The 15,846-nt window shown below is 47.3% G+C and overlaps 1 protein-coding gene across 2 annotated transcripts in view; it reads left to right on the forward strand.

Moving 5' to 3' along the window:
- The window catches only part of C2CD2 (C2 calcium dependent domain containing 2), a 68,982-nt gene that overhangs the window by 33,444 nt on the left and 19,692 nt on the right, over nucleotides 1–15,846 (forward strand). For both annotated transcript variants that reach the window (XM_055279766.2, XM_063639246.1), the window contains exons 4-11: nucleotides 1,872–1,976; nucleotides 2,602–2,724; nucleotides 6,052–6,175; nucleotides 8,336–8,444; nucleotides 11,238–11,302; nucleotides 12,985–13,109; nucleotides 13,603–13,777; nucleotides 14,919–15,032. In XM_055279766.2, the coding sequence (XP_055135741.2) occupies nucleotides 1,872–1,976; nucleotides 2,602–2,724; nucleotides 6,052–6,175; nucleotides 8,336–8,444; nucleotides 11,238–11,302; nucleotides 12,985–13,109; nucleotides 13,603–13,777; nucleotides 14,919–15,032 (940 nt within the window). The remainder of the gene's footprint in view (nucleotides 1–1,871; nucleotides 1,977–2,601; nucleotides 2,725–6,051; nucleotides 6,176–8,335; nucleotides 8,445–11,237; nucleotides 11,303–12,984; nucleotides 13,110–13,602; nucleotides 13,778–14,918; nucleotides 15,033–15,846) is intronic.

A 15,846-nucleotide genomic window follows, 5' to 3' on the forward strand; every position in this document is an offset into this window, starting at 1 on the left:
TGCCATTTTAAGCAGCTCACACAGAAGGAACACAATTGTATCTTTGATCTGTTAACACAGTTAGAAACCAATGTGTGGGTTACCTCTCAGCGCAGAGGCAGCTGCTAGAGATGGGTAAATAATTGATGCTAGCAGCAGGAGGCGTTCCCGCTTCTCTGATATTCCTCCAACCAGCGACGCCAGAGTGGTCTCCATCGACTCAGCCGTCTGTGTCGAAACAATTAAAGTGCACTTTTCCACTAGAATTACCTAATTTTTTCCTAGAATTACCAGACAAGGAAGGCAGGTTGGAGACGGTTATGAAGTAGCAGTCATCGTTTTTCTCTTACCCTGTTTCTAGCATGAGGTGAGAGTCCACGTACTCAGATAGTCTGAAGTCGTTCTTCCCTTTTGTATAGGAGTGGAGAAGGAATGGAGATCTGCAAAGTTAAGATTTTTGCTTTGGACGGAGCATCTAGCTGAAGAATAAAGGATGCAATATTAGCTTTCTATGGCTGTGGAAACAAATGACCCTGAACAGTTTGAAACAGCACAGATTGGTGATGCCATCGTGAAGGAGGCCAGGTGTCCGGCCAGGCCCAAATCCAGGAGCCGTCAGGGCTGCGCCTGCCGTAGCGGCAGTCACGGGGGAGTCTGTTCGTTGCTTTTGGGGTTGTGGGTAGAATTTCATTCCGTGGGATTACGGGACTGAGTTCCATTTTCCTGTGGCTGTCAGTGGAGGGCCATTTCCGGCTCCTTGAGGCACCCCATTTTTCGGCTCAGGGTGCCTTCCGCCACCTCCACACCAGCAGGGATGCCTGCAGTCCTCACGTCACATGCCCTGGCCCCTCTTCTCCCGTGCTCCCCCACTCTTCAGGACTCACGTGTTTCCACTGGGCTCTTCGGAAGGACCCAGGGTCATCTCCCCATCTTGAAGTCCTAGCCCCTGGCGCACCTGCCAAGTCTCCTGTGCCCTGTAGGGTCTCACAGTCACAAGTTCCAGGGATTAGGGGGCGAACATCTTTGGGGGCCGCTGTTCTGTCTCCCAAATGGACAGGGTGGGATGAGGCATCCTTAGAGATTGAAATCCAGTTAGAGGCTGCTGTGGCGGCCCCGGGAAGAGACAGTAAAGATGCCTTTGTGCCGCACACAATCTTCAGGGCTGTGTGAGTGTGGGACGGGGGAGCCCACGCCCAGGATTAGAATGAGGCGCCCTGGGCCCTTCTCCGACTCCTCTTTCCTTTATGCCTTGCGGATACTCCCAGAAGGAGAAATGCAAAGCACAGCAAACTATTTATGCTAAATAGACTGCAAGGTTGGGTGACATCTGGTTGTTGACCACCAATGCTGAGGCTCCTCTTTGAGGGGTAGGTTGAGGCCAGAGAAGGGGCAGGAAGGGCAGGGGGTAAAGAAAGTTTGGGGTCCTGCTTTCCATTTTGAAAGCACATAGTGTGCCAAGTGGAAAGCTAAGCAGTTTTCTGTGAAAATATGTGAATAAATGAGCAGGTACACACATACATACACACATGCACACTGATGCAGACATGTGCACACATACAGGCACACATGCTCACACGCACACTTCCGCACACGCTCAAATACACATGCACACGCACACATTCACACTCACGTGCACACACATGTTCATACATGCACACATGAGCACACATGCTCGTATGCACGCACCCACACACACATGCACACACATGCACTCACGTACATGCTCACATGCACTCATATACATGCTCACATGGACACACACATGCTCACATGCACACATACATGCACACACGTGCTCACATACACAGTCACATGCACACACACATGCACACGCACATGCACATTAAGGCTTTGGTGGAAAGAGTGGCCCTCTAATAACTTGTTTTTAATAGCTGGAGTTCCACATGAAGGAGAAGAGAGAGGACCTCCAGATTAGCTGGTCTTTCATCAGTGTGCCGGAAATGGCTGTTAATATCCAGCCCAAAGCACTGGGGGAGGTCAGTCCGTAAGTTTTTATGATTCTTCCATTGGTGTGAGAACGCACATATGTTAGGACAGTCTGTGGTGGGGAACTGAGTGCATGGCTGGTGTTGGTGGCCTCCTTCCCTATCCCAGCCACCCCTTCTGGGGCTGGCTTGGGCCTCTCAGGATGTGGATGGGCCCTTTGGCTTGGCAGGGCCTGCCGGGGGATGGCTTTGATGGCTCGGATGCAGGGTTCCCACCTGAGCCGCACCTGCAGTCACCTGGCCATTTAAAAACACCCCGAAGCCTTCCCTGCCCCACCCCAGATGCGAGTTTAATTGGCTGGGGATGATTTTAGCACTCATATGCAGCCAAGGTTAATGACACCGTAGGTACCCACTTGACGCTCCGCCATGTCTGACGATCAGGCCCTCTCTCCCACGGTGAGGGCGCTGCACTCGTAACTTGGGCTGAGTCCAAAGGCTGCTTCCAAGGGCAGGGCCTTCTTTCTTTCCACAGTTTTTGCAAAGACAGAGCTAAAATCTGAAGGTAATTTCTTTCCTTCCTACTTTGCATGATTCTAGTCACCTGAAGACATGAGGTTGGGAGCAGGGAATGGGCTTGCAAAGTCGATTTGTCAACTTTCTCCTCTTTCACCAGGACCAGGTGGCTGAGACAAGTGCGATGTCTGACACTCTCAAGGACATCTTGAAGCATTTGGTTGGTTCTGCCTCTCCGTCAGTGGTTCTGATCACCAAGCCCACGACTGTAAAGGAAGCTCAGGTAAATTCATCTGGGTGCTGTGGGTGCATCTGAACCCCGTTAGGCATCATGGCCCACCTCTCTTGGAGAATCCGTGTGTGTTTCCAGCGTTCCTCCACCTCCCATGGTAGAGCCAAGATGGCTTGGGTGCTTGCTGAAGATAATAATGGTGGGTGTGGGATAAAGCCTTAGGTTTGGAGCACGGGGCTGCAAAGCTTCATGAAGTGGAAGGAAAACCTGACATTTCCCTGTCCATTCCGAACCCTAGACCTCATCCTTCCGGGACCAAGGTACCTGGGAAAGCAGCCAGTGTTGAGAACATTGCCCCAAAAGCAAGCAGAGCCAGGTGGGTGGAATAGACAGAGATGGTTTAGCCTGGGCTAGGGCCGGCCTGCTGCCCTGGTCCTGCCTGCGACAGCTCCTGCCTCTTGGAGGTCTGTGTCCTTTGGGGGCCCATGATAAAGGAGGCTAGTCTCGTCTGTGCGACCCCCTTTTCCATATCACCTGCCTCCCTCCTCATGCTGGAGCCCCGCTATTCCATCTGATTAAGGTGCTACTCACTCTTCTGGTTAAATTCTTATCCAGAGCATTTGCCCTGGTCAACCTCATGGGCCTAAATAACACATCAGTAATCCTTTGTTTAAGGTGAGTTCTCTCAGTCATACGCCGATCTTTTTATCATGATTATGTAAAACAGGCACTTATAGTCCCTGAAGTTCAAAAAATATATTTTTTTGGCAGTGGTTTTATGTAGCATGATAAAATACATCTTTATTATAATGTCCATCTTTATTATCTAGCTCTTGGTGAAGTCAGTTTGAAAATATAAATTCTTGTGTGATGTCTGTCCTTGGTCTGCGGATGTCACCAGCTGTCAGTAGGTAGAGTCTGAAGACTTTGTTTCACTGGACAGATACCAGTTGATGGCAGTGTTTGCTGCCAAGCCCTGGCCATGGGGGTCACAAGAGTATAAGGAAGCACCATCACCCTCCCAAAGCCTGCAATATGCAGAAGGGGCACCGGGCCAGCAGAGCAGAGCAGAGCAGGAGGGGCGTGGATGTCTGGGGGGCTTCCCAGGGGCCTGAGGCCTGGGGGCACTCGGCCTCTCCAAATGGAGGGGACCAGGCCGTGCCTCTTGGGAGGTGAGAGGAGAGTCCCAGTGCTATCCCTTTCAGTATTTCTGTCACAGTAGCTTATTTCACATCGGAGGTGACTGTTCTGAATATGACAGTCAACTTTGAATGTCAAAATGTATGCAACTTCATAAAACAGCCGTATATTTTTGGAATCCATGAATAGGACCCAGACGATCATAACTTCAATCATGCTTTTCCATAAATTTGTACAGTTTATTTAATCGAAATAGCATATATATATTATATTGGTCAGGATTTTCCAGAGAAACAGAACCAATGGGAGTGTGTGTGTGTGTGTGTGTGTGTGTGTGTGTGTGTAATCAGCTCACACAGTTATGAAGGCTGATAAGTCCTGAGATCTGCATTTGGCAAGCTGCAGCCCCAGGAGAGTCTGTGGGGTAATTCTAGTTCGAGTCTGAAGCCCTGAGACCTAAAAGAGCCCATGATGTACGTTCCAGTCCAAAGGCCATTGGGCTCAAGACCCATGAAGAGTCACTGTTTCAGTCCAAGTCTGAAGGCAGGAAAAGGCCCCTTTCCCGGCTCAAGCAGTGAGGAAGAGGAGTTTCCTTTTACTCAGCCTTTTTGTTCCATTGCGCCTCCAACTGACTGGATGAGGCCCACCCACGTGAGGCAGGAAAATCTGCATCATTGGGTGTGCCAAGTTAAATGTTAATCTCATCCAGAAACACACTCACAGTCACACCCAGAATCATGTCGGACCAGACATCTGGGCACCCCATGGCCCAGTCAAGTTGACACTTACAGTTAACCATCACCCTCAGCAACTGAAAAAAAATATTTCATCTCTGTCCCAGACAAGTAGATTGCTCTGTCCCCAGTGCTCAGGTCCTTGGATTTCAGGGACTTCGGCAATTCCTTCTTGGGCTCCAGCACCCTCAGCTCAGAACAGTGTTTTCTAGGTGGGAAAGAACACCTGTGTCTCTTAAGACATTAGTGAGTATTCCCCTGAAGAAGTGTTCAGTCAAATCAGTACCCAGGGTCTCTGCCTGAAAACTTCTCACAGCATGGGGGCTGGCGCCACCTCCGAGAAGCCCGTCTGGGTCCCTGAATGCTTGCAACGAACAGAGCCTCTTTAACAAACCTGCACGTTGTGCACATGTACGCTAAAACTTAAAGTATAATTTAAAAAAAAAGAAAAAGAACTTAAACAAACAAAGTAAATAAAATAAAAGAACACTCTTGGCCAGGCATGGTGGCTCATGCCTGTAATCCCAGCACTTTGGGAGGCTGAGGCGTGCAGATCACCTGAGGTGGAGATTTCGAGACCAGCCTGGCCAACATGGTGAAACCCCATCTCTACTAAAAATACAAAAAGAATTAGCCAGGTGTGGTGGCGGGCACCTGTAATCCCAGCTACTCAGGAGGCTGAGGCAGGAGAATTGCTTGCACCCAGGAGGCAGAGGTTGCAGTGAACTGAGATCGCACCACTGCACTCTAGCCTGGACAACAGAGCGAGACTCTGTCTCAAAAAAAAAAAAAAAAAAAAGACCACTCTTGGCAGTGGGTGACAGGTGGAACCCAGTTTGGGAAATGCTGGTTTGAAGCTGGGCTCTTCCAGATTTGGGGGTGCTTTCTGTTTGAAATGCCCTGGTTCCTGTTGGAGGATGTGATGTGGTGGAAGCTGGTCCCAGCTGCCCCTGCCTCTGTCCCCTCACCTGTCCCCTCACCTGTGCAGTGCTGCAGTATGCATAGACATTCCTCATGTGGACGTTGGACTCTGTGTGGAGGTGGGAAATGGGTGTGGGCTGACAGCCCTGGCCGTTCCCATCTGTCTGGTGTCCTGCTGTGTGCCAGCAGGCCTTGAGTGCCCGCAGCCAGCAGAAGAGGTCGTCATGCTCTTAAGCTCCTGCCCGGGTCAGATAGTTTAGACCCATGGCAAAGCGAGCTCCATCTTCCCCTGTGGTAAGTTTCGGGAACCCTGTCTGTGGATGAATGCATTGCTGCTTGTACTTGCTGTATTTGGGATAGAAAATGCCCCCAGGCAGGAGGATGCCGATGGCTCATTGGCTCCCTCCCTTCCCATGAGAAGGGAAATTGTTTCAAAGCAGACCCCAGAGCTCGGGCTCCCTGTGCAGGTTTTCCTGTAGACACCCCACTGCCACCACCCCCCATAACAGGAGTCCAGCGGCTACTTCCTTGGTCCTCAATCTCCCCATGAAGACCAAAAATTAAGTGCTCTTTATTTTTTCAGAACTTACAGTGTGCTCCATCTACTGCTCAGGAATCCTGTCCTCCTAAACCTCCAAGGGCTCACGAGCTAAAGCTACTGGTGAGGAACATCGGCGCCTTGCTGCTCAGCGAGCCCGGTGCCTCAGGTGGGTGACGATGGGAGCCTGCCTGCCTGGAGGGGCTGCTCTGTCCCTGAGCAGAGTCAGGGGCTCCGGGGGGCCTTGGATTCTCTGGTGGCTTCCTCCTGTGGGGGTGCAGCGGGAGCCCTGCCATGGTTGCAGAAAGCACCTGAAAATGTAACGGGAACAAGAGATGGTAAAAAATCCAATCCTGTTTCTGCACGTGTGAAGGCCAAGGGGAGAAAGGAGTATAATTGGTTTGGCCTTTTTCATTTGTCTAGAATTGTCCTGCCTTTTTTATCTTTTCTTTCCTTTTTTTTTTTTTTTTAACTATTGAACCCCTGTGTATGTGTTAAGCATCTCTGACCAAGGTGCAGCTTCTGCTTTCTTTCTTTTTTTTTTCTTTTGAGACAGAGTTTTGCTCTTGTTGCCCAGGCTGGAGTGCAATGGCACAATCTCGGCCCACTACAACCTCCACCTCCCGGGTTCAAGTGATTCTCCTGCCATAGCCTCCCTAGTAGCTGGGATTACAGGCATGTGCCACCACGCCCAGCTATTTTGTATTTTTAGTAGAGATGGTGTTTCTTCATGTTGGTCAGGCTGGTCTTGAACTCGCGACCTCAGGCGATCCGCCCGCCTCAGCCTCCCAAAGTGCGGGAGATTCTGCTTTTTTAGAAAGTGGGTGAAGGGGGATGTAGGGAGTTGATGGGCATCAGATGGCTTCGGCCACACTCGGAACTCCAATGCTGGGAGACCATGGCTGCTGTTGGAGCCAAGACAAGCAACACAGAATGGATAACCCCTTCTGTGTGGTTCTGAATCACTGTTGAGGCCCCAGACACAGAGTCACTCAGGCCAGGGCACCTCTTTACACCGCGACTCCATTTTGCCAAGAACAGGAGCGAATTGTGTTGCCCGAGTATGTTAAAGCTGACTTATCTTTATTTGCAAGCGGCTTCCTCCAGTTCCGAAAGCACAAATGGGCCACATCTAGCAACTGAGACTGTGCAGAGCTAGCTGTTGAGGATTTTTTTTTTTGTAAAAGTGCCCGCATGTTGCTCTTTCAGCCTGTACTGCTTAGTGGCTAAAAGTGGGCTCCCTGGACTCGGCCGGTCAGAGTTGGGGTCCCAGCTCTCACATGTACCTGCCCTGAGGCCAGGCCCCGTTCCTGCCTCTGCTGGATGTCCCCACGTCTGGGTCTGAGTCTTCCCTTGAAGAGTGACTGAAAGCTCAGTAGCCAATGTGTGGAGGCTGCTTCACCCTGCTGCTGCGTGGTCCAGCGTCCACACATTCCAGCAATTACTGATTCCACAGTGTATTGGGGACTTTGTCCTGCAGGGAGAAGCATTGTCTCCAAGCAGAAACAGCTGTTCACTAGTGACATGTCCTACTACCTGGATCAAACACCCTGACTAGTATCAGGTACAGCACCTGTCTGGTGTAAGTCGGGAAATGGGAACTCTGTGAGGTGTATTTCCAAATTTAGGAGTCAACGTGAACTGATGTTTAGGCTTTAGCAAACTGTTAGTCTTGTCTAAAAGTGGGGACCATGCCTCTGTATATAATGGTGCTGCCTCTCGGGAAGGGTACCCATGGGAGCCCACACCTGTGGCCAGCACTGACGGAGGGGGGCGAGGCACTTGGGGTCAACAGCCCAGGGGTGTTGATATCAAATGTGGGAAAAAATTATTTAACTCCAATAAAGGCTGGTGCTATGGGCATTTGAAAATGGCAAAGGAAAGAATTCCCACTCTCTGAAGTGGGTATTTAGTCATTTAATTTAGCCTTTTTTTCTATGCATACAATGTCTTCATGCAATTTAAAAAATAAAATAAAAATAATGCTGGGTGCAGTAGCTTATGCCTGTAATCCCAGCACCTTGGGAGGCCGAGGCGGGTGGATTACGAGGTCAGGAGTTTGAGGCCAGCCTGGCCAACATGATGAAACCCCGTCTCTACTAAAAATACAAAAATTAGCTGAACGTGGAGGCGTGCGCCTGTAATCCCAGATACTAAGGAAGCTGAGGCAGGAGAATCGCTTGAACCTGGGAGGCAGAAGTCGCAGTGAGCCGAGATCGTGCCACTGCACTCCAGCCTGGGTGACAGAGCGAGACTCCGTCTCAAAAAAAAATAAATAAATAAAAAATAAAAATAAACGCCAACACGATGCCCTTCTATTTAATTACAGGCCACATTAACGCAGTGTGCGTCGTGCAGCTGAACGATCCTGTTCAGAGGTTCTCCAGCACCCTCACGAAAAACACTCCGGACCTCACGTGGAAAGAGGAATTCACTTTGTGAGTCCGGCCGGGTTACGGGCCTGTGTGTCCACGGCCGTGTCTGTTCAGGAGTGCCAAATCCTGAAATCATTCTGCAGCACCGTTTAGGCTAAAACACTAAACCAAACCAGTTAACAACAAATGATGTCTTAAGCATCTTAAAGGTAGCTTTAGGTCAAACATGGGTTTCGTTGTAAAGGCAGCTCTTAGAGTCCGTTTTCTCCTCCTGCCCCGATAGGATGAGAGGGAGCTATCGTGGGGTCTCTTACAGACACACACATCATCCAGGGTGAAAACGGAGGGAGCCTCTGACTGAATCCAGAACCCAACGAAGAAAATAGAAAAAGGGGCTGGGCGCAGAGGCTCATGCCTGTAATCCCAGCTGTTTGGGAGGCAGAGACGGGAGAATCGCTTGAGCCCAGGAGTTCAAGACCAGTGTGAGCAGCATAGCGAGACCTCTTCTCTACTAAAAGTTTTTAAAAAATTAACCGGGCATGGTGGCCCTTGCCTTGCCTGTAGTAGTCCTAGCTATTTGGGAGGCTGACGCAGGAGGATCGCTTGAGCCTGGGAGATCCAGGCTGCAGTGAGTTGTGATTGTGCCACTGCATTGCAGCCTGGGTGACAGAGAGATACCCTGTCTCAAAAAAAAAGAAAGTCTGGGAACAGTAGCTCACACTTGTAATCCCAGTACTTTGGGAGGCTGAGATGGGTGGAGGTCAGGAGTTCGAGACCAACCTGGCCAACATAGTGAATGAAACCCTGTCTCTACTAAAAGTACCAAAATTAGCCAGACATGGTGGCAGGTGCCTGTAATCACAGCTACTCAGGAGGCCGAGGCAGGAGAATCACTTGAGCCTGGGATTCAGAGGATGCAGTGAGCTGAGATTGTACCGCTGCACTCCAGCCTGGGCAACAAAGTGAGACTCCATCTCAAAAAAAAAAGAATAGAGATAGGGAAAAATGTAGGCCATGCATAAATAATGGTGTGTAAGAATCATAAATAAAATATTATCAAACAGAATCTAGCAGCACATGAAAAATAAAGCCAGCTGTGTTCATACCAGGAATGTGAGGATGTACGTGTGCTTTCACATAAGGAAATCTGTTAATGGTGTTCATTGTATTACTAGATCAAAAGAGAAAATAAATGTATTTTCTCTACATATGTCCAAAAGACATTCAGTGACATTTAATACCCATTCTTAATTTTTAAAAACTTAATTAGAACAAAATTTATGGATACTTCTTTAATAAGATTTTAAAAATCACCATAAATGGTAAATACCAGAAGCAGACTCACTAAAATCAAGAGAAGGATGCCTATTGTTCTGTTCTAGAAGTATTGGTTAATGCAATTAGATAAGGGAAAAAACCATACACAAATACCGGAAAGGAAGAGGCAAGACCAATCATTGCTTGGAGATGATATGACTGCATATCAGGACTATGCAAGAAAATCAACCCAAGCTATTAGAATAGTGGATATGACGTAGAAATGAATATTTTAAAAACTAATAGACATAATCATTTAATGAATTAGCTGAGTACCAAAGTATTAAAATGAATCATAATCTAATCCTTAAAAAATGAACAATTAGAAAAAGTAATGGAAGAAAATTTCCCTGTGTGTGTGTGTGTGTGTGTGTGTGTAGCTTTTATAAATCATGAATGAAAAGATGACAGCTGCCTTAGAAAACTGAACAAAATTCCTGAACTGGAAATACAAAAGCCAGAGCTACCAACGGCCATAAACTTCTAAAAAGATGTTCAGAAATAAGTAAAGTCATGCAAACTTCAGCAAAAGAGAGAGGTCATTTTTCCACCTCACAGCTTGGTAAAGGATAAGAGAGTGATAATGGCATTGGCGGTGTCACGGGGAATAAGCATTCTGGATGCCATTAATTGGCCTAAATGAAAAACACCTCTCACATGCACATGCCATTTGACAGGCAATTAGAGTTTTCCTAAGGAAATAGTCACATGGCATGCAAAGATAAATGTGTAAGAATGTGCCTCTCAGCTTGTGTAGAGTTATGAAATACTGGGGACCACCAACACATTAAGAAGGGTTGTTCAGTAAAGAGTTGGCTGAATAAAATCTCCTAAGGCCAAAGAGCAGAATACTAGAGGCCCATCAAACATGATGTTGCTCTGTAGTTATACAGAAAGACATCCACAAAATTTTTGGTTAAAAGAATAGGTTACAGGCTGGGCACAGTGGCTCACACCTGTAATCCCAGCATGTTGGGAGGCCGAGGTGGGAAGATGGCTTGAGCTCAGGAGTTCGAGACTAGCCTGGGCAACGTAGCAAGACTTCATCTCTACTTTTTTTTTAATGCCTTTTTAATGAAAATAAATAGGTTACGAAGAAGGAGGGAGGTATATCATGTTCCGTATTTTGTCTTTAGGTCATTATATAGCTGTGCTTTCAATATGGCAGCGACTGGCCACATGTGTCTCTTTAAATTAAATTAATGGAAATTTTTAAAAATGACGTTCAGTTCCTCAGCTTGCACTGGCCACCTCTCCAGTGCTCTGTGCCTACCGCATTTGACAGCTCCTCTGTCACTGTCATCACAGAACATCCTGTTGACTGCTCTGGAAGGCTAGTCACCGAATATTAACAGTAACTGTTTCCGAATGGGGAGGTTGCAGATAACTCTTTCCTTTTTTTTTTGCTTATATGTCTTGGTGGTTTGTTGAATATTGACATCTTTGTCTTCCTTTCTATAATGAGAAAAAATACTCTATTTCATAAAAAGAATCAAGCATTGCATTTTTTAGGACTCATAACTTTTTTCTCTTCCAAAGCGAGTTGAATGCCAAGTCGAAGGAGTTACACCTGCAGATTTCAGAGGCTGGGCAATCCTCAGAAGGTGGGTTGAGCAGGAGGACAGAGGCCCCGCCCTCTGGAAAGGTCCTCCGCTGCATGACCTGGGCCTCAGGAAAGGGCGGTGGGAGATCCAGCAGAGGAAGCTGACCCCTCCTCTAAATGACTTTGGTTTTCCCATGGGAATGTTTGGTCGAAAGGCAATTTGAGTTATTAACAAGGTCATACATTTTGGGGAAATGTTCAACTGGATTTTTTGTTTGTTTTTTTTAAAAAAAATCCAAAATCTTTTATGCAACAATTCTTGGCATAGACAAGTAGTTCTGAACCTTCCTAGCCCCAAGAGACCTCCTTTTTTTGGAAAAAAAAAAAAAAAAACAAAACCTTTTAACTGCAGTGAGATAAACAGCATAAAATGTATCATCTTAACCATTTCTAAGTACATAGTTCGGGGCAGTAAGTACATTCACACTGTTGTGCAACCATCACCCCCTTCTATCTCCAGAGTTTTTCATCCCACTCTACTGCCTGTATGAATTTCACTGGGTTTTTCCTTGTAAAATAAACTACAGAGGTTTAAATTGAACTCAGGATTTATACACAAGAAAGCAACAGTTAGAGGTAAAGTCACTAAAACACTGGAATGAACGTGGGCCTGTATGTGTGCGTATGTACACATCAGTAGTTTCAATATTTGTTAGGTTTTTAAAGATACAAATATTTTCTTAGATTGTAAAACTCTCCCTATAAACATACCAAAATTGAGAAGCCCTTGCCCAGCCTATCCAGCAATAAAATCAAGCCATTTGGTTACCTCCTAAAGTGAGAAGGTTGTTATTTCTCCCAATTAACTAGTTTTATATCCTAGTTGTTAGCAAGAATCCTGAGGCGACTTCCTTGATTTTGGAGTCCCGAGAAAACTGGGATGCCCACGAGATAAGAGTCCCCAGAGAGAAGCGTAACGCAGGTCGGGGACCTGCACAGCATGGGGGTGCTGTTTACCAGAAGTCAACTTCTGATCCCATTCCTGGGTCCCCACTCCTGCTGGCCTCACTCAAATTTCATTCTAGCCCAGCCTGATGGAATCTATGAAATTTCGAACTTTACGAAAACAATGCAAAGAACAGCCACATAACCTTTACTGAAACTCACGTATCCTTAACATTTGCCCAGTTTCCTTTACTATTTGTGCTCATGCTTGGTCTCTCTCTCTCTCTCACATACTCATTTTCTTTTTACACACACACACACACACACACACACACACACAACTTGAGGGTAAATTATATGCATCTTGGCCCTTTGTCCTTAATTCTTTAGTGTGTATTTTCCTAGGAATGGAGATACTCTCTGCTGTGTCCACAGTACAGTTGTCAGCTCCCTGAATTTACATTGCTGCAATTCCTTAGCTTATGCCCATCTTCCAGTTTTTGTCACTGGACGACCCCATGATGTCCTTCAGAGCAGTGACCTTTCCACTCCGGCGCAGGGCCGGACATTGCCTGTCTTATTGCTTTAGCATCCTCTGTCCTGCAGCGTTTCCACAGCCTTCCTTTGTCTTTTATGGCATCGACATTTTTAAAACGTTCTGAAACGTGAGCACTTTCCAGTGGGCTGGATGCACGTGAGGAGCACAGTGTTCCGGCTGCTGGCCGTGTGGGCCTTTCCATTCTCACGGAACCCCGGGAAACATCAGCGGCACCCCTTGCCTGTCTCCTGTCTTTTCAGGTCTGCTGGCGACGGCGACAGTTCCTTTGGATTTATTTAAGAAGCAGCCTTCTGGGCCACAGAGCTTCACGCTGACCAGCGGGTCTGCCTGCGGCAGCTCGGTGCTGGGCTCGGTCACAGCAGAGGTAGGGCGAGGCTGTCCGCCGCGGCCGGGTTCCGGCTTGGGGCACTTGCCCAAGGAGCGTCTTCACTTATGTCTGCAGAGTCTCACTCCTGCTTCTGTGTGAAATAAGACCTCCTCTAAGAGGAGATGCTGTTTCATCGTATGCAGGACTAGACTCGAATAGAGCACATTCTGTCCACTGTACAATTGAGTTGTCTGCTGGAGGAGATAGCTTTTCAGGATGCCATTTTATGGGCCTACCCCAAAAAGGCCTTTCAAAGTTTTGCTTGGTTCCCCAGCTTCTATTCTGTTGCCATCATTACATGTTGAGCTGGCTGTGTGTAAGGCTGGGTCTGTGTCCATTCTGGGAATATCCAGGTTAATTGGAAATGCTAAGTGACCTTAAGGGAAGGAATTATGAATTAAGGTTATTTCACAAGAAGGCAGCGTCATGTGGCTGATCAGCCTGTGCAACTTCCACAAAACCAGAAACAAGTAACGCGTCTTCTCTGCAGTTCTCTTACATAGAACCCGGTGAATTGAAATCCTGGCCCATCCCTCCCCCTGTTCCTGCTGCAAAAATAGAAAAGGACCGCACGGTGATGCCCTGTGGGACTGTGGTCACTACTGTCACTGCTGTGAAGACCAAGCCTCGCGTTGACGTGGGGAGGGCGTCCCCGCTGAGCTCTGGTGAGACAACAGGAATGCAGTCGAGGACCTTTGTGCGTGACGCCTGCCTGTAACCACCTCGCCCCCACAGACTGCAGAGTTCTGGAGCCTGCAGCACCAAGTGTTAGGAAAATCTCACAGCACAGGAAGGGTGCTGATTGGCCACACTTGTGCTTAGTTTGTTATTGTTATTGGATGACAGTTATCTTTCTCTTCTGCCGAACACATATGCAATAAACTGAAACAAGGTTCAATTCCCATGGTATATTCTGAAGCTAAAATCTAGATAGTGTAAATAGTTGCACTTAGGTGTAACTCCAACTAAGTTAAATTAAGAACTCTATTATAGGGCTGGGTGCAATGTCTCATGCCTGTAATCCCAGCACTTTGGGAGGCCGAGGCGGGCAGATCACCTGAGGTCAGGAGTTTGAGACCAGCCTGACCAACATGGTGAAACCCCATCTACTAAAAATACAAAATTATCTGGGTGTGGTGGCACATGCCTGTAGTCTTAGCCACTCTGGAGGCTGAGGCAGGAGAATTGCTTGAACCCAGGAGGCAGAGGTTGCAGTGAGCCGAGATCACACCATTGCACTCCAGCCTGGACAACAAGAGCAAAACTCCTTCTCAAAGAAAAAAACAAAAACAAAACAAAACACAAACTCTATTACCTGTACGTGGGGACAGCACACACTTTTTTCTTGAAAAGTTCAAAGTGGACTTTCTTCTGTTAAAAATCGTTTGCTAGAAGGCTTGACTGGCTGTCATTTGAGATCCAGCTGAATTCTGTACCTGTCTCCGCAGCCACTGCCTTGGAGACAGAAGTTTCTGTATAAGTGTATGCTTTACTTCTCAAAATTCATACTGCATCTCTGCTTGTGCAAAAGCATTATCCTCCCAGAGTACGTGAGTTGGCACAGTTCAGGGATGCAAAATAGAATGGGAAATTCTGGCCTAGTTGAAATGTTTCTGAAATTTTATTTCAACCTGGACTCCAGACACCACTCTTGCCCCTCCTCCCCTCAAAACGGCTTTCGTTGAGCTTTGCCTTTACCAGCTGCACACACCAGAGTTGCAGTGAGGGCTGTCCTTTCACTTTTCGGTAACTATTGATCCAGTCAGCCACGGGGCCACCTTTGTAATCAGGATCTTCCTCTGGCAGATTCTCCGGTGAAGACCCCCATCAAGGTGAAGGTGATCGAGAAGGACATCTCTGTCCAGGCCATCGCCTGCCGCGGCGCCCCCGTCAGCAAAACACTCTCTTCTTCAGACACAGGTAACTGAGACATGCCCACATCACTCTCCCTCTTAGCACCTTTGGGCCTTTTGGGCTGTTCTGATATGAAGTATTTTCCTTTCAGAGTTTAGAAAAAGTTGTTTTGGGCCTGGTGCAGTGGCTCACACCTGTAATCTCAGCACTTTGGGAGGCTGAGGCAGGTGGATCACTTGAGGTCAGGAATTTGAGACCAGCCTGGGCAACATGGCAAAACCCCATCTCTACTAAAAATACAAAAATTAGCTGGGCGTGGTGGCGCATGCCTGTAATCCCAGCTACTCAAGAGGCTTAGGCAGGAGAATTGCTTGAACCCGGGAGGCAGAGGTTGCAGTGAGCCGAGATTGCACCACTGCACTCCAACCTGGGTGACAGAGCGAGACCCTGTCTCTTAAAAAAAAAAAAAAAAAAAGGTTTTGATTTGGTTTTGTTTTGTTATTGAGTGATGAGTGAAGGAGAGGGAGAAAAGGGAACTCCAAATTGATCAGAGACCATTAGCGGCATTCAGGCATTCATATTCCTGCTACATTTTAGGGAATGCTTTAACAAAATAAAAAGCCAGCTGAGACTTTGCGTTTTAAAATTTCTGATCATTTTTCTCTTGCACAACACGCTAGCTACATTAATAGCAAATAAGTAGGACTCGGGACATCATCATCACGGTCACTTTAATTTTATTTCCCACTTTCTGCTTAGACCAGCTTAGTAGAAGTAGTTTTCCCTTCTACTAGGAAATGGTCACTACGAATAGGAAATGCAAATTTCCTATTTTATGGTCACTTTCAGGTAATAGACATTTTTGAAGAGATGACTTACT

This window comes from Symphalangus syndactylus, chromosome 5, assembly GCF_028878055.3.
Source record: "Symphalangus syndactylus isolate Jambi chromosome 5, NHGRI_mSymSyn1-v2.1_pri, whole genome shotgun sequence".
NCBI classification, from domain to species: Eukaryota; Metazoa; Chordata; class Mammalia; order Primates; family Hylobatidae; genus Symphalangus; species Symphalangus syndactylus.